This window comes from Ambystoma mexicanum, chromosome 5p (assembly GCF_040938575.1).
Source record: "Ambystoma mexicanum isolate Mex_15411 chromosome 5p, UKY_AmexF1_1, whole genome shotgun sequence".
In the NCBI taxonomy this organism is placed as follows: domain Eukaryota; kingdom Metazoa; phylum Chordata; class Amphibia; order Caudata; family Ambystomatidae; genus Ambystoma; species Ambystoma mexicanum.
Genome location: NC_090930.1, coordinates 659,670,778 through 659,688,850, shown reverse-complemented (window position 1 = coordinate 659,688,850; position 18,073 = coordinate 659,670,778). Strand labels below are relative to the sequence as shown.

The 18,073-nt window shown below is 50.0% G+C and overlaps 1 protein-coding gene across 1 annotated transcript in view; it reads left to right on the top strand.

Annotated features, from left to right (window-relative positions):
- The first annotated feature begins 373 nt into the window (after positions 1 to 373).
- The window catches only part of LOC138481110 (aryl-hydrocarbon-interacting protein-like 1), a 199,335-nt gene continuing 181,635 nt past the window's right edge, over positions 374 to 18,073 (top strand). The window contains exon 1 of the mRNA XM_069613025.1: positions 374 to 974. Coding sequence (XP_069469126.1) covers positions 879 to 974 — 96 coding nt within the window. The 5' untranslated portion in view covers positions 374 to 878. The remainder of the gene's footprint in view (positions 975 to 18,073) is intronic.

Here is an 18,073-nt window from a genome sequence, read left to right as displayed (position 1 = left end):
TCCCTTGCGGCGTTCTGTCACACCCACATATTCGGCGCATACATGTATGCCCCTCCAGTTCAAAACTGTACCCGCCACCACTGTATGAAGGTGATTTTGTCTATGTTTTCCACTTCATTTTTCCACTTCAGAAGTTCAAACGGAGCTTGTCCCCTCCGTGCAATTTCCACTTCGAGGAAAATGCTTTCTCCTCGTGTGTATGTAAGGAGTAAAAAAAAATGCGACTCGTGGGATTCTGCAACCACATTTAAAATCTGCTGGCTGCAGCGGGATTGAACGCAAGTAAATCCCGCATTACAAGGACAGATGACCAGGGTGGAGATTAAAAGGCTGTTGCATCCTTCAGCTGCCAAAGACGGCAAGGACTGATGGTGGAAAGGTGGGGGTAGGGGAGGGGGATTCAGAAAATCAAACAATTACGTGCTGTACTGGAATAAATATTTAGAAATTATAAAATTAGGTGAGAAAACGTGTGTAAATTAAGGGAGTTATCGGGCGTCTTTGTCTGTTGGACATTTGCCGAACTGGAGTATTTCTGGCATTATCTAATTAGCCAACCAGCCCTAATTCCAGGAGCCATCTGGCCCTGTTCATAATTAGCAACACGTGAGCATCAGGAGGGAAACGGTCCTGGGGAAAGTCTTATTCGTGCCTACAACTGGGAATATGAAGTATATCTCGTACAAAAGACCAATATATTGAATTCATACTGAATAAATACAGTGTCGGAGAATCAAGCGGAAGGGCCACGCTGCAAGACGTGTCAGGTATATTCGGGGTTAGGCTTCGTGACGTCGGAAGTTGAATCAGCAAGAGGAGCTCACAGAGTTTGGAAAAGCTGCGCCCTGAGGAATTGGAATAGGACTGAAGGGCCGAAAATGGAAGGCATGCTTCTGCTTGACGTGGAAGGAGTAAGGAAGACGATTCTGCACGGAGGCCACGGGGACCTGCCACACATCCATGATGGCAGCAAGGTAATGCAATACAAGCTTGCCTGGCGGTGGGCGGGGGGGGGGGGGGGTAGTACACCGTTTCCGTGTATATTTGGGCGAGGGAGGATTGAGGTAAAATGGTCCCGAGGAAGTATCCAAGCCCTTTCAATGTTGACAGTTGCTAGAACAGTGGTCTTCAAACTGTGGGGCTGATCCCCTGGGGTCCCACAGGGTGTGGGGGGGCTTAAGGGGGGGGGGGGGGCGAGAGGCTCCTCCAAAAGGGCGAACTGTGACTGGTTTAATGACATCTGGGGCAGCAACAGTTTTACTCATAGGGGCTCAGCATAAAAAAGTTTGATTACCACTGTGCTACAGGGACCCGCTCACCACTGCTACAGGGACCCGCTCACCATCACAGCTGCCATGATTGGGACAAAATGCAGACGACAATACATAGGCACCTTAACAATGCCCCCCCCTCCACCCCCATTTCCTGCAGTAAAAGATTTCTTTTGTTAGCAACACCTAGCTCAAGCATGAGTGATTAGTCTATTGGCAGCGTGATGGGACATTTCCAAGTAAAAGACCCCACACCACTACAGTTACCCACCAGATCTGTGTCTGCTACCAAGGCAATTCAATTGTGTAAAGCTCAAGTCATATCCATTGTGTCTTCTAGCTTGCAAAAAAGAGTACTTTTTATTTGGCTATTCAAATGTTCATAACAAATATATGTCACAGCTAGTTTGGAGTTTGTGACAAATTCAATCTCTATACTCAGGTGACCTTACTACAAGAAATATTTGAGTGTGTGTTTTAAAGTGCTAAAATTAGTGTGAAACAGGAAATGTTTGAACTTCCATTATTTTGCTTTCTGGGACTTGTAGTTTTCCACTCAGAATGTGGAAAAAGACCCACTATGATATTATGTTGTCTTAACTTTTTTCTATAAGTATTTATGTATTGCCATGTTGCTTTATTTTGAGGTATGCATATTTTGTAAGTTATCAGTATAAGGCAGTATTATTGAGATCCATGAAAGCCAAAACTTGAATATCTGTACCAGGTAAATCACAGAAAGTATGTGGTCAAGTGCCTAAATTGCAGAGTAGGCTAACATCCTAGCTTCACTGCTTAATCAAAGTGTGTGATCCTGGACACACAATGCAATCTCACTGTGCCTTAACTGCAAAAAATAGAGTTCTTAGAAGTTATTGTAAATGGATTGCTGTGGGGTTTGCAATTTAATTACTCTTTCACTCGGTATGTAAAAAATTCAACATTTTGTGAAAATAAAAATGTCCACAAAATGTAAAATATGTATTCAATCATGTATGGATTCAATCATGCAACCTTCCAGAACAAGTCATGCATGCCGTGGTCCTGATTTCATTTTCCAAACTACATCCCATGTGTACTCGTTTGGCCATCATCTGTTTATGGATTTGAAGGTTGGGCCATTGTGCATGTTCTTGGATGTCTCATTTCCCTGAATGCTTCACACAGCATGTAAATCAATCATTCAGTCTCCCTCGCTTACCACAAGTTTTCTAACGCACTCTTTCAGGTTAAAGACATGCGCAAACCAGATCAAACGCCTGTTACTACTAACAGCCATTATAACAGTATTGGCACAGTATTAGTTACTAGGAGCACCATGGGAAACCCAGTATAGAAATGTACCAGATAAATCGGTACAATTTGAGGGTCTGGATTATGTCTTTAAATCCAGTTTTTATTAAATAAAGGAATTGTTCATGGTAAGGGAGATTTGGGGAGACGCAGCAGCTCGCTCTTGCTGCGTTCCTCTTAGTTCCCTGGTGCGCCGAATCTTGCCCTGTTTCCTCGGTAGTTCTGCTGCCCCTTGCTGCCATGTGGCATGCTACTGAGACATGCACAATCATAACATCACCTCCCTTCCTAGGAAGGAAGGTGAAGCAGATGAAGTTGGTGGCCTTCCTACTGACTTGGTATGCTCCTGCTCCATTGCGCTCTTGCTGCGTTCCTCTTAGTTCCCTGGTGCGCAGAATCCTGCCCTGCTCTCTCGGTAGTTTTGCTGCCCTTTGCTGCCATGTGGCATGCTCCTGAGACATTCACAATCATGACATCACCTCCCTTCCTAGGAAGGAAGGTGAAGCAGATGAAGTTGGTGGCCTTTGTACTGACTTGGTATGCCCCTGGTCCACTGCGCTCTTGTTGCGTTCCTCTTAGTTCCCTGGTGCGCAGAATCCTGCCCTGCTCTCTCGGTAGTTCTGCTACCATGTGCCATGCTCCTGAGACATGCACAATCATAACATTACCACCCTTCCTAGGAAGGAAGGTGAAGCAGATGAAGTTGGTGGCCTTTGTACTGACTTGGTATGCCCCTGGTCCACTGCGCTCTTGTTGCGTTCCTCTTAGTTCCCTGGTGCGCAGAATCCTGCCCTGCTCTCTCGGTAGTTCTGCTACCATGTGCCATGCTCCTGAGACATGCACAATCATAACATTACCACCCTTCCTAGGAAGGAAGGTGAAGCAGATGAAGTTGGTGGCCTTTGTACTGACTTGGTATGCTCCTGCTCTACTGCGCTCTTGTTGCGTTCCTCTTAGTTCCCTGGTGCGCACAATCCTGCCCTGCTCCCTCGGTAGTTCTGCTGCCCTTTGCTGCCATGTGGCATGCTCCTGAGACATGCACAATCATAACATTACCACCCTTCCTAGGAAGGAAGGTGAAGCAGATGCAGTTGGTGGCCTTTGTACTGACTTGGTATGCTCCTGCTCCACTGCGACCATGTTGGTTCTTCAACGCCTTGCTCAAAGCCTGCCCCTTCCCTTTCTTCTAATTATGCTGTTTCTTCACAATCATGAGTTCCGTTTCTTGGACTACGAAGTTTATTGAGTCCAATCGCACCTATTTTCGAGATCCTTCTGCGAGCTCATGATCAAAACCTTGCTTAGCTTCTTGAATGTTATCACTGTTCCTATTTGTTTCATAGAGCGCTTACCTTGTCCTTTTTCTGTTATGGTTCGCGAGTAGGCGCACTGTATTCTAACTGCGTCTTTCTTATGACAGCAGAGCATTTGTTTCACCTATGAAGAAGTTTAGAAGTGTTGTTACCTTTCTGTTATTGTACACTTCCTTTCTTTTCCTTTGCTGTTCTTGTGCTCTCGGCTTGATTTGTGGTTCTGGCTTTTTTGAGGACCCATGTTTTTGTTAGTTGTTTCTGCCCTCCTTCCACTGACTAGAAAAAAGGAGATAGTCCTCTTACAGAATTTGGGGTGCTGTGGTGTGCACAATAACGTTCAGGACTGCTTCTTCGCAGTGTACGGGGGCGGCCAATGCTGCAAGTATAGTGCCCTTTATGAACTGGTTCATGAGTTCTACCTGTCAATTTTCCCATGGGTGTTATCGGGAAAGCAGTATGTGTTCAATCCCCGATTGTTTCACATACTCTTCCATTTCACTAGATATAAATTGGACTAATTTGTCAGTTACTATTTGTGACGCGGTGGGTGAGATGCTAGTTGCTGTTTTTTTACAATCTGACCCAAATTTGCAGCGTTTTATTAATCAGGTCAGATATATAATCGCGACCGGCGTCAAGGTGCATTAGATATGTGGGTGCACCTTTGGCCGCCCCAGAGAAACTGTGCAGGGTATGATTTTCTTTGGCTTGAACTGGGGAAGCAGGCACATAACCCCACACTTCAGCAGCGTGATTACCAGTCACAGATTACGTTGCGTGATAAATGATTAAAATTTAATCAAAGGTAAATCCTCCAAGGTCCTTTCCAACATTAAGGATAACGCCATTTACTGACCAATTTTAGTGGATGAATTAATGACTTGCGCTCTCCCACCCGTGTTATTGGCAGTAGTGAACCCCAAATTAAAAAACCTGGACTCCCACTTCACCTGTGTTAATATTGGTGGCATCCTTCCACTAAGGTGGCCGACACACATTAAATTAGATTTATTCGTTTTCAGGCAGATATCACGGGCAGCCATGAATTCCACATATCCACTCACAAGTTTCTGCAGGGCTCTTTTGAGTGCAAGCTTTCAGAACGATGTCATCAACATAGGCCATTGCATATGTGTTCCTGTGGACAACAGTTGCAATACCCTTAGTTAATTTATTTATCTCACAAGAGAACGAATTAACGTAACGGTTAAACAGGAGTAGGGCTTGCACACAACCCTGTCTGACCCCTCGAGTAAATCAAAATGGTGAGGACACATTGGCCCTAATTCAATGGAATTATTTGCACAGAAAATAGGGGACATGCACGCGAAATTGAATGCAAGCGCCAGTTTGTGTATTCATGGAACACAATGCGCAGGGCTTACCAGGGACTTGTGATTAATCCGCGCCGGTCCAACATGTCCCTGCGAAACCACAAACACCTTGCGCGAGACTCGTAGCAAAGGGGTGTTGGATTCTGCGCAGTCACCTATAAATGCGCCGGAACACTTGGAATGGTGAACAAGAAGCGAAAATATGGGCTTAACGAGGGATGTACCAAAGTAAAATCCCTGCAACGCCCATAGGCGCGCTAAAATCCCATATTCATAGAATTGAACAGGGCTCTCCATCGCGCAGAAAAAGACGCGTTAATCCGGAAACACGTACACTACGCGAAAGCTGGCGAAGCATCACCCTGCACCAAAACAAATGCATAAAAAGGGAGCACGAACAACCGACGCGCGTATACAGCCAAATGTACCATTTGTCGCAGCAATGATCGTGGTACACCGCAGGAGGAGGAGGATGGCCAAGGCACGGATTTTTCTACCTAGGGCCAGCCTTTTTGGGATGCCTGATGATCAGGTTTATGGCAGGTATAGGTTTCCACCTCGTATCATATTAGACCTGGTCACGGGCCACTCTTTGGCCACTGGGTCATTTCAGAAGACGACTGCCGTAGTTAAGGGCATTTCACAGCCCATGCAGTCACGCTGCCTACACCAGGTGTTGGCAATCATGACTGCATGCCCCTCAGTCCGGGGTGGCGCACTACTCTAAAGTGCTTGGTGCGATTGATTGCACCCATGTGGTTCTACGTCCACCTAGGGCCACAGAGCACATCTATTGCAATCGCAAGCACTGGCATTCCATCAACATGCAGGTCATATGTGATGCCAAGGGTGGCATTACTTCTGTGTATGAAAACTATCCAGGGTCCACCCATGATAGCTTCATATTCAGAATCTCACCCCAACACTGCCCCTGGAAGCTGGGAGGCATGGCAACACATGACTCATTGGTGAGTATAAATGCCTGTGCACATGCATGCATGTCACACACAGACAAATGCACAGCAATGTCAAACATTTTAACATCTACAGGGTACAGTGCCTACCCTCTGAGCACCTACATGATGACGCCAATACGGAACCTTGCCACGCCACCCCAGGTAAGATACAACACAGCCCATATTGCAACTCGGGGTATAGTGGAGTGCACATTCGTAGTGCTCAAGTCACGTTTCTGTTCCCTTGACCACTGTGGTGGTGAGTTGCTATATGCACCACCACTAGTGTGCAGGATCATGGTGACAGCATGTGTCCTGCACAATTTTGCAACACGGCATGGTGTACCGGTGGACATGGTGGTGCCCCCACATCCCCAACCGCATGCACATTGCTTGCGCATGGTAGGGCAAAGGGCACGTGGTGAAGCTGCCCGTACCCAGCTTGTGGCACCATTTTTCACCGAAAATCCAACCCGTCTGGAGTGCACACAGCCCTGGCACATTCCAGACACCATTTAATGATGACAAAGGGGCAATCATCTGTGCCCACAAAACCACCCCGAGAATGTGTCCTTGGAAGTGCTACATTGCACTACCACCATGCCAAACTAGACATCCAATGTCCTCTGTGTCACATAAACCGTCCCATATTTATTTTCAATATCATTTGCATATATAAAGCGCACAACATTCCTTGGCCATCGTAGCACAGTCACAGATGGCGTACTCAGTCACACAAGTGCTTGTCAAACATACATATTGCCTAGCCCCATGTTGCAGGGTGACAGCATCATACAAATGCAGAAAGTCAATTTAGGTGGCTGTGGCTAGGAGGAGAGGGAAGATGGGGAATACACATAACAGGCAACCATAGGAGGGGGCAGGGGGGGTGGGGATATACACAGCATCACATTTGACCATGGGGGTTTAGGGGGCATACACAACATCACAGGTGACCATGGTGGTGGTGGGGGGTGGGGGCATACACATCACAGGCGACCAGGGGTGGGGGGCATACACAACTTCACATGCGACCAGGGGTGGGCGGCATACGCAACATCACAGGCAACCATGGTGGGGGTGGGGGGCATACACAACATCACATGCGACCAGGGATGGGGGGCATACACATCACAGGTGACCAGGGAGGGGGGGGAATACACATCATCACATGCAACCAGGGTTGTGGGGCATACACAACATCACAGGCGACCATGGGGGGCGTGGGGGCATACACATCATCACAGGCGACCATGGTGGGGGTAGGGGGCATACACAACATCACATGTGACCATGGTGGAAGTGGGGGGCATACACAACATCACATGCAGCCAGGGATGGGGGCATACACAACATCACAGGTGACCATGGGGTGGGCATACACAACATCTCAGGTGACCATGGTGGGGTGGGTGCATACACAACATCACATGTGACCATGGTGGGGGTGGGAGGGCATACACAACATCACATGCCACCAGGGGTGTGGGGCATACACAACATCACAGGCGACCATGGTGGGGATGACTGTCCATTGACATTGATCTAACAGGAGGAGTACAGTGTACCACACCAGAAAGAGAGGGAGGGGGAGGGAGAGAGGGAGAGAGGGAGAGAGGGAAAGGGAGAGGGAGAGGGGAGAGAGAGGGAGAGGGGGAGAGAGAGGGAGAGGGAGAGGGAGAGGGAGGGAGGGAGAGGGAGGGAGAGAGAGAGAGAGAGAGAGGACACACCAAGGAGTCCATGGCCCGGTTTACCAATGTACAATGACATGCTGCACAGCACAGTCGGTGCGCCCATTCAGGTATCCACCTAGGTAGCTAACACAGTGATATAGGCTCCAATGAAATTACCACAACGCCATATGAGCATGCAAAGGACACATAAGAGAACCGACACGTGTATCAAAGATGACCAACAATGAAGCATGCACAACATGCAAGACAGTGCAAATGCTTACCAAATAATGACATCTGAATGCTGCAAATCCCACATGACCCTCACCAGTAAATGTGTTTCTTGATTTGATAAAAGAACAACAGGCATGAGGAGTGTGGACTTTGAATGGTGTAGAATGTCTCACCCAGGACAGCAGTCACTGCCACATCACGGATTACTCGAACGACATGGGCGAACATATCAAAACAGACATTATGCAGTATGATTGACACAGCACATGCCTGCCACGGAAAAACAAAGCTATGATTACCTGCACATGCCATCCAGTGCACCCCCATGCAAACATGCTAGATTAGTTCACCAGGCATGCCTGCACGTACAAATAACTAGGGGGTGTGCTGGGAGTCACTCTGCCAGACATTATTCCTGGTTATGAGAACCTTACCCAGAGTCTTTAGCTCACTATCTTTCACAAAGGAGAAATATCCAAAACTTATCAGTCTTTGTCCTGCGGCAGTCCAGCACCGAAATGCTATGCAATTCTTCTCTGAACAAAAGTACCAACAGCAACCCCAGACACGTGTTTCGGTCTGGTTGGACCTCGTCAGTAGGGTGGAGCTGTGCCTCTCTAAGAATAGTGAGCATGGGGTCCACGTCTGGATTCCCCTAGTAACTTAGGGCGAGACCCAACCTGTGTTTCTCGTGAGAATGTGGAATTGGCCACCTTATCCATGCCCTGAGCCAACATCTCATAGGAAGCGGCCTGTTGCAGTGCAACATGCAACATTGACTGCTCCCACACATTATCCCCAGCCACGACACGTCCGCCACGTGGGTGTGCGCCACGGCTGCCGGACCCAAGGGAGCGTGGCCCTTGATGTGAAGCCGCTGTCTGTGGCTGCAGGACTGCATCCCTCCCTTGGTTATCCATCCCAGGACCGGAAGCCAATACACTGGAGTGTGGCTTTGCAGTCGTAATCACCACAGGCGCACGTGACAACACTGACTGGCCCTGTAAGGGGAAGTTACCCCCTGCAGACGCACAGGCTACATCAGCACCATCACCTGATGCATCCACCTCCAACTGCAGAGGGGAATGGACGCCCGGCTCACCACCAGAGCCACTGGTATTGTTGGATGTGACTCATACTGAGTCATGCCCCGTATGGACTGTAGCACCAGTGGATTCTGATGGGCTGCTACAACACGTCCTCCACTGGTGCTCTGTTGGGGCTCAGCCTCCTGTTCCTCCTCTACCTCCTCCCCTGAATCTCGTGGCTCATCACCTGCACATGGACACATAAAGACATGAAGAATCTTCTACTACATGCATTGTCATCACAATGCTGTCCTGCAACACATTTACATGCATGTTAGCATGGCATAATTTGCGTTAATACACTATGTACAAAAATCCCTCAAATCATGGTGTCTGCACACTTGCCACCACATCCCGTGTCCCTGACCATGTAAGCACTGCAGACATTCCCAACAGACGTGTGGTGTCCCAGGTGTGTGACGAGGAGAGAGTGAGGACATGTGCTTGGAGATAGGAAGAGGGAACAGTGACACACAAGAGGGACAGGGCCATGCACCCATGGGGGTTTGGGGGTGTCCAGTGTGGCAGGCCAACATGGATGACTCCAGGCTGATTTCTCACAAGGGACTCAGTGCCATAGCTGCGGCAGGGATTTGCACAGTGTAGCAAAATGCTAGGACACTCATGGCACAATGTCCTGCACGCTGACAGTGTGCATGGAAGGTATGTGTAGCATGAAGCCACCTATGGACATGTGTGGATGGAACCTCTACTACATGCAGTGCATGATGAATATCACATGCTTCAGACACAAGCACTTGACTGGCATAGCTGAGTCATTAACATCACTGATGTACATAGCCAGATGCCACGTTATGTTGTTATGCTGGAAATGTGTATTAGTTATGCTGGAAATGTGTATTAGTATCTGATGGTTGTGGATGACTACTGTCACAAAGCAATGTTCAACCGATGTGCAGCTCGAGTCAGTAGACCATGACATGGTTCACCCATGGCAGTCATACAAATGCAGGCAGAAGTGCCACACAATCATACCAATTCATTCAATCTACATACACATATTCTGGATGCACACCCTTCTTCATTCACCAGACGTTTCCTCGTATTATCGTATTTCCTCGTATTCTGGCGGCCCTCCCACACCTTGGATCTGATTCACATGAATCAACTCGCTCATGGCCTCTTCATGTGGAGTGAGCTCCTCCTCCTGCGGTGACCCACCTCCAGTAACCATAGCAGAAGCAAGGTTGGCACCCAGCTTTTCTTTGGTTTGATGGTGGAGGTCATGCCAACGCTTCATGACCTCACGAGGGGTGCGCCTCTCATTCCCCAAGGCGTTGGTGCCATCCGTGACTCGCTGCCAGTAGACCATACGCTGAGCAGGTCGTATGGGTGCTCCCTGGTCCCATGCACATGTCACAGTGGGGGTCACGCACGTAGTCTACGAGGATTTTGAGTTCATCATCATTGAAGCTCCTCTTCCTCGATGTGGTGGTCTCCTTTGCCATGCTTTGGGATTGAGCCTTTGCCTGTTCTGCACGCTTCTGCCTCTTGGAAGGTGGTGCAGACCCTGTGTGGCTGGGGCCACTCAGGGTATTGGGGGCTGCACCACTAGTGGCCTTGGCCATGGCATCACCCACTGATGTTGGGTCTGTACTTGGCCCTACAGGTCCCTCAACCTGGGAGCTGGATCAAGGTGCTTTGCATTGCCGTCCCTTCTCCTTGGACACACAGGCATCAGCTGCCTCTCCGTGTCCATGTCCCTGTGGGGGGGACAACAGATACTGCAGTTGCTCCCTGACCCTGGTTGTTGGGGACAGGAGCTGCCCCTGCAGATGCCTCAACCTAAGAGCAGGGGAGAGCAGATGACCCTGCAGGTGCCTCAACCTGGGAGCTGGGTCCAGGTGCTTTGCTCTGCCGTCCCTTCAGCTTGGACACACGGGCATCAGCTGCCCCTGGATTTCTGTGTCCCGGGGGGGAGACAACGGAAACTGCAGTTGCTCCCTGACCCTGGTTGTTGGAGGCAGGAGCTGCCCCTGCAGGCGCCTCAACCTGGGAGCGAGCAGGGGAGAGCAGATGACCCTGCAGCTCCCTGACCCAGGGTGCTGGGGACAGCAGCATCACCTGCAGCTCCCTGACCCTGTTGGGGGGTGGTGCACAGCTCTCCCTGTGGCATCTATGACACCTTTCCCTCGTGTGCCCGTTCCACACCATGGTCCAGATGGATTAGTAAAACAGGAGGCACACCAAGCAATTGTCGTGGACAATTGCAGTGAGGGGGCAGGGTACGTGATGTAAAACGTACTAGTATGGTCCAGCAAGGCTCAATATTACCCCTGTTGAAAACATAAACTGGACGCGTAAAGAACAGGCACCCCAAATATCAAAAAAGTGTGTACGCGACCCCTCAGTAGCTCACGTGAAAAGAAAAATTGTTATGTGGTACACTGTGGCACTCAGCAACACAAGAAATGCATAAGCAAAGCACACGAAATCCACTGCGATGTTAACAATAGGGGTACGTGATACACAAGGGCAGCCAGAGTATGAATAATGCGTACGCGACTCACTGTTAGCCTTAAAAAAATACACGCACGTGTGCACAGAGGCAAATCCCCCACCAAAATAAGAAGTTTGCACTGTCACAGTAGTGAACAAAATGCGTGGCACCCCAAAAATCTCCAAAGTCCACATGTCTGTCCGCTCCAACTCACACAAGCCGTATGATGTTCTCCTACGCACTCCTTTATCCAGAATCTCGCCAACGCCCAGCACATGTCACATAACTTACGCGATTAGGGACTTTCCTCTGATTTCACGTGTACACGCTAATTTTGCACGCGCAAAGTAACCATCACTCTGCTTCCAGCGGACCACACCAGTAAAACGGAAGACCAATGCGCTCCTGCCTACGAGCCATTTTACCTGCCTCCTACTGCCCTAAGCTGCCTCCTACGAGCCATCTGCTGCTGCCTGCCCACTGTGTGTGCCTGCTGCCCACCTGCCCTGCAATTTGAGTGCCTGCTCTCAAGCCATTGCCAGAGCTCCACCTCAGCTGATTCAGGAGACTACCAAAGTGCCAGATCATCACCACCACTCCACAGCCCAGCCCCAGGACCACCTTGCCCACCCACAGGGGTTGCCATGTCTGAGCAAACATCTCCGGAGGCAAGTGGCAACCCCACGGCAGCGAGGCAGAGGGCTGTCCGCTTCACAGCCAAGGAAGTTGACCTTCTGCTGGAGCAAGTCCTGAGGCATTATGATGCCCTTTTCAACACTCCAAAGCAAGTTGGCAAGGAAGGACGGAAGCTGATCTGGGACCAGATCGTGGGTGCCATCAATGCAGAGGGGGTGGCACCCCGTGACTACCGGCATGTGCACAAGCACTGGGAGGACCTGAAATCCAGGACCCAGAACAAGGCCCATGAGAACCAAGGAGTGCGTTGGGCCGGTTGAGCACCACCGACATGCGGGTACCAGAGAGGTTTTATCCGGCGCTGCACACCCAAGTCAGCGATGTGCAGCGCCATCTGGAGTCGTCAGGTGAGTCTCCATATGTTTCTGTCCTCCACTGTGCATGTGCAATGCCTCTTGTACGGATGTCTGTGTGCATGTTCCAGACAGTGCTGCACACGTGTTCAATGAAGCATGCGTGATTCCAACGGTGTCACTTTTGCAATGTGTGTTGTACTGCAACATATTACGACATGCACGTGGTTTCTTACATGTTTCTGAGACGTGCCCATGTGAGAGGTGTGACACATGGGTGTTGTCATCAACATCATGAACAGGCATGGTGTACATGTGTGTGTGTGACTGAGATGTGACTGGCCATCACTCCTGGATGGATGTAACTGGTGCATTTCAATGTGTGCACTACTCTTGTTGCCTGATTGACATTGAGGGGACTCTTATATGATAGCTCAGTGCACTGCTTCAGGACTGTCAGGTGATATGTTTGCATGACATGTGTATATCCCATGATGTATGGGTGTGTAGTATGCACAATTTGTAGGTGGTGAGAATGCCATGTCCAAGGATGTGATTCTCTGTTGTGAAGGACAGACATGTATGTACATTCATTACATGTACCTGTGTGTTGTGGAGAGTGATGATGGTTGTGACCTTTGGCAGTGTACTTCATGTGCATATGTTTTGTGCCAAACACACATAGGTACAGTACCCTGATGTTTGTGTTCTCTGTCTCCTTATCCACAGCAGCATTGGAAGAAGAGGGCAGACAAGGTACCTCCAACGGGCTGAGACGCAAGGCCCAGCCACGCCCCTGGTCATTTCATCATCAGGGAGCGAGGAGGCTGGTGCCGCATCTGATCCATCGGCCACAGCTGCTGAGGGGAGGTCCAAGAGGGCAAAGGTGGACGTGGACTCCTCAGCAGGGGGGGAAAGATGAGCTCACACATGGGAAATCCACTGCGGAAGATGCTGGGGAGGCATCCAGGTTGGTGGGGAGGAGGAGGAGGAGGAGGAGGAGGCCGTATCAGCCTAGTCCATGGGGCCCAGCGGGGATGGTGAGGTGGGTTTGACTGGTGCAGTCCTGACTCATTGCAGGTCACTGTGGAGGTGCCTGTGCCAATTACTGCCCCTGGGCCAGTGCTTTCAACAGTATGCACCTGCCAGCATGCCCCAGGCCGGACCCATCCTCAGGTGTCAGATGTTTCCACACAAACCGACACCCCAATGCCTGCAGATGTGGCCATTCGAGACAGAGTGGAACCGGTGTTAGCTGGTATTGCGAGGCATACAGCCGTCATGCGTGATGATGGGCAGGCTTAAAATCATGGGCTCGCACATCATCACAATGAGGTCTGGCTTCTCCTGAACTGGCTAGCTATGTTCCTGGTCTCGAATTGGGTGCGTAGGCTGGGCATTTTTATAACCCCCTCGTTGTCTTCCTCCTCCTTGTGCCATTCGTCCTCCCTGGCGCCTTCCGGCCCAGATACCACCAGGGCCCTCTGTGTACCTGTCCCAACCACATCGGCCCGTCTGGTGGAGGTCACATCCCTACCTAAGTCAGGAGTCAACATTGGATCAGCCGAGGTGGTCACCACACCGATCTAGCCTACGACAGGAGTTCTGGCAATGGAGGGAGAGCAGGCACACAGGAGCAGGGCATGTGCCAGATGCCCCAGGGTAATTTCATCTTCCTGGAGGCTGGCCAGGCAACGCAGGCACCAGACAATAAGGCAGCAGCAGGCTCTGAGTAGGAGGCTTTGTGACTCAGGGCATAACATCGAAAGGGGGCAGGTATCCGGTGTCAGGCAGGACACAAATGTGGACCTTCGTTCGTGCGGTACGGACAGCAAATTGGGCAGGGAGGCAGTGGGCTCGGGAGGCGAGATTCACCACAGCCAGGGCAGAGATTGCACTGCGTCGGGCAGAGGGGCCGGCTGATTTCCTCGAGGATATTTGCAGGGAGGGGATGTAGAGGACCATGTTGGACTGCCTGCAAGCCCTCGAGGTGAGAGCGTAGGCCTGCCTGGGGGAATTGGACGCAGTGTACAATGATGCCCTGGCTGACACATTGAGGGCGAATGGTGAGGAGAAGGACTAGCCCGCTGCCTTCGTAAATAGTTTTTTAGATTTAAGTTTCCGTTGATTTTATTTATTATTTGGAGCTTTGGGACATAGTTCTTCATGTGTGGTTTTCCTTCTATTCATTTTATAATTTTGAGTGAACTGTGGACATTACTTCATGTTAATTGTGTAATTGTTTTTTTTTTTTAGTGTTCACCATGCAGTAATGGTTCTAGTTTCATTTTTGATGTATTGACTATATTTTTCATGGACATGGACATGTTTGCATTATTATTTTTTAACATGTACAGATTTTGAACATTTATTTACAGTCTGTATGAGCACAATACAACTGTTCAATGTAATTTATTTTCTTAACTCAGTCATTGTTTTTCACATTCATTTTTTTTCCAGTGTGCTGGTTTGGTAGTCCCTATAGTGTCCCTAGTTCTGACCATCGTTGGTCATGTGTGGGTTACTTGCATGCATGTGTCATATTCAGTATCCATTTGTGTGGTGAATATATACATGTGGCTGACTGGTGGAGGAGTGTGAAGAGGGAGTTTGGGTGTGCACGGTAAAATGGCATTTGCTTTCACATGTGCAACATCACTGTGTATTAGCCCTCACTGTGTTTGTGAGGGAGGTGGGTGGGAGTGTTACATGTTCAGGATATTGACACATGATTTGCATGATGCTGTGTAACACACATGTGGTACTTTCCCCTTCTCCAGCATGTGCTTGTGCACTTATCATTGTCCCTGGCGTTAGTCTACCTCTTGCACTGCCATGCAATATTGGCATTTCATTTGGAAGATCAATGTAGCAGTCTGGGTTCGTGGCGCACTGTCTGATTGCCATGTACTCAATCAGAACTCAAGTCATTCCGCTTAGCATGTGCTTTCTGTCCTCCTATCCCTTGCTGAACTCCTGTCTGAATCTGTACTGGTCACCTGGCTACCCTCTGACCTCGGGCCAAGGTCCGCTCACCCGCCAATTGCACACCCACACTGGCTCCTTGGCATCCCCCGCAATTGGACTATTTTTCTTTATTCCTACAGCACCCTACTTGCACTTGACACCTGATGTCATGTCTGCACTTGGCCTTGCACTTGCCACCAGCAGACAGCACTTTGATGTGTTCATTGTTATTGTATTTCTTATGATGTCCTTCCCCTGTACTGCACTGCCACCCCACATTTTTCTCCTTCCCCACTTCCCATGCACTTGTGCCATCTCTATGTCACCTGACCTAGCAAGATCGTTGTCCCTGTCTTCACTTTGTTCACCCTCCCCTGACTCGTTGCGCCTTCAAACACTTGTGAATATGCGCATTGTGAATGCCATATCATTTTATATGATTTCGTATCCTATCCTTCACACAAGGGAGGAACAGTAATGCGTTTATTTGGAAATCTGTTCTGGTAATTGAAGCTCATTGAGTCTCAGGCTGTGACACGCCTCGGCAGTGTCTGTTCATGTGGCACACATTGAGGCTGCTTTTTATTCTGTAATTGTCTGACTATTTCTGCATGGGGATTTGTAACATGACATTGTCACATGGCCAGCAGGGCCTCACTTTACCATGAACTTGTTACATGTGTATATTGGTAGATGGTTGCAGACAGCAATTGTGTTTGAGCAGCTGCCACACTCATGGATGTGGGCAATGTGTATGCATTTATTTGTGTTTGCAGACTACATTTTCCAGTGGATATTTGGGGTCCTGTCACAACACGGCAGTCAAGGTGCATGACACACCATTGATGCAGTGATGATGGGTCACTATGTCAGCGTCCAGCATGCAGGTGATGTCCGGTCTGTAGGGGGCTGCCTGTGGGGTGACGAGTGATGGGGGTTGGGGTGGGCGTATCCCATGTGGATAGGGTTGCCTGCAAGGTGGGGTGACGGGTGATGGGGGCTGGAGTGGGGGTGCCCCATGTGGAGATGGATGCCTGCAGGGTTGGGTGACAGGTGATTGGGTCTGGGGTGGGGTATCCCATGTGGAGAGGGCTGCCTGCAGGGTGGGGTGATGGGGGCTGGGGTGTCCCATGTGGAGAGGGCTGCCTGTAGAGTGGGGTCACGGGTGATGGGGGCTTGGGTGGCGGTATCCCATGTGGAGAGGGCTGCCTGCAGGGTGGGGTCACGGGTGATAGGGGCTGGGGTGGGGGTATCCCATTTGGAGAGGGCTGCCTGCAGGGTCGGGTGACAGGTGATAAGGCTGGGGTGGGGGTGATGGGTGATTGGGGCTGCAGGGTGGGGTGATGGGTGATTGGGGCTGGGGTGTCCCATGTGGAGAGGGCTGCCTGCAGGGTGGGGTGATGGGGGCTGCGGTGTCCCATGTGGAGAGGGCTGCCTGCAGGGTGGGGTCACGGGTGATGGGGGCTGGGGTGGGGGTGTCCCATCGGGAGGAGTGTGCTTGCCGTGGATTACGAGGTGTTGACGCACAATTTGACTCTGATGCGGCTGGGGATCGCATGGTGTTTTCACGCGATTTGGCTGGGGTGCGGCCGGGGATTGCAAAGTATTTTCATGCAATTTGCCTGAGGTCCGGCCAGGGATCGCAAGGTGTTTTCGCGCGATTTTGCTGGGGTGCGGCCGGGGGTCGCAAGGTGTTTGCGCAAGATTTGGCTGTGGTGCGGCCAGGGATTGGCTAGGTGTTTTCGAAAGATTTGGCTGGGATGCGGCTGGGGATCGTGAGGTGCGTTTGCGCGATTTGGCTAGGGTGCGGCTGGGGATCGTGAGGTGCTTTTGCGCGATTTGGCTAGGGTGCGGCTGGGGATCGCGTAGAGTTTTCATACGATTACGCAGGGGTGCTGCCAGGGATCGCGTAGAGTTTTCACTCGATTTGGCTGGGGTGCGGTTAGGGATTGCCAGGTGTTTACACGCGATTTGGCTGGGGGGCTGTATGCTGGCCCAATGATGGCACAGAGGCTTGTGCCGTGTTGGGCATTTCACTTGCTATTTACTGCACGTGGGGGCGTTTTGGGGGCGTTACTGGCACAGCTTGCTGTTCCTTGCGCCACGGCTACTGATGCCTCGGGAAATCCATGAATATGTGTGCCGCGCAATCATTTCTCTGTGCCACAGCTGGTGCACGCTCCTTCTCTGCGTGCAGCACTTGCACCTTTTCTGCACCACATTCCATGATTCAGGCCCATTACCTTGCTGATCGAAGCAAACCCTTGCACAAAGTTAATGTATTGCTACCAAAATAGATATTAAAGGCCTAAGTAACACCAGCAGAAAGATTGACTCCAATCATGTTTGATAACTGAAGCACTCGAAGGCTGAACTCAAATCCAAAAATCCCAGGAAAATATGGCTTTCATAACCCAGGATACATTTCTCTAAAATTAATCTGAAGTTTAAGGATTGTTCGATGGATAATTGCTTTTTAGGATAATTATCTAAG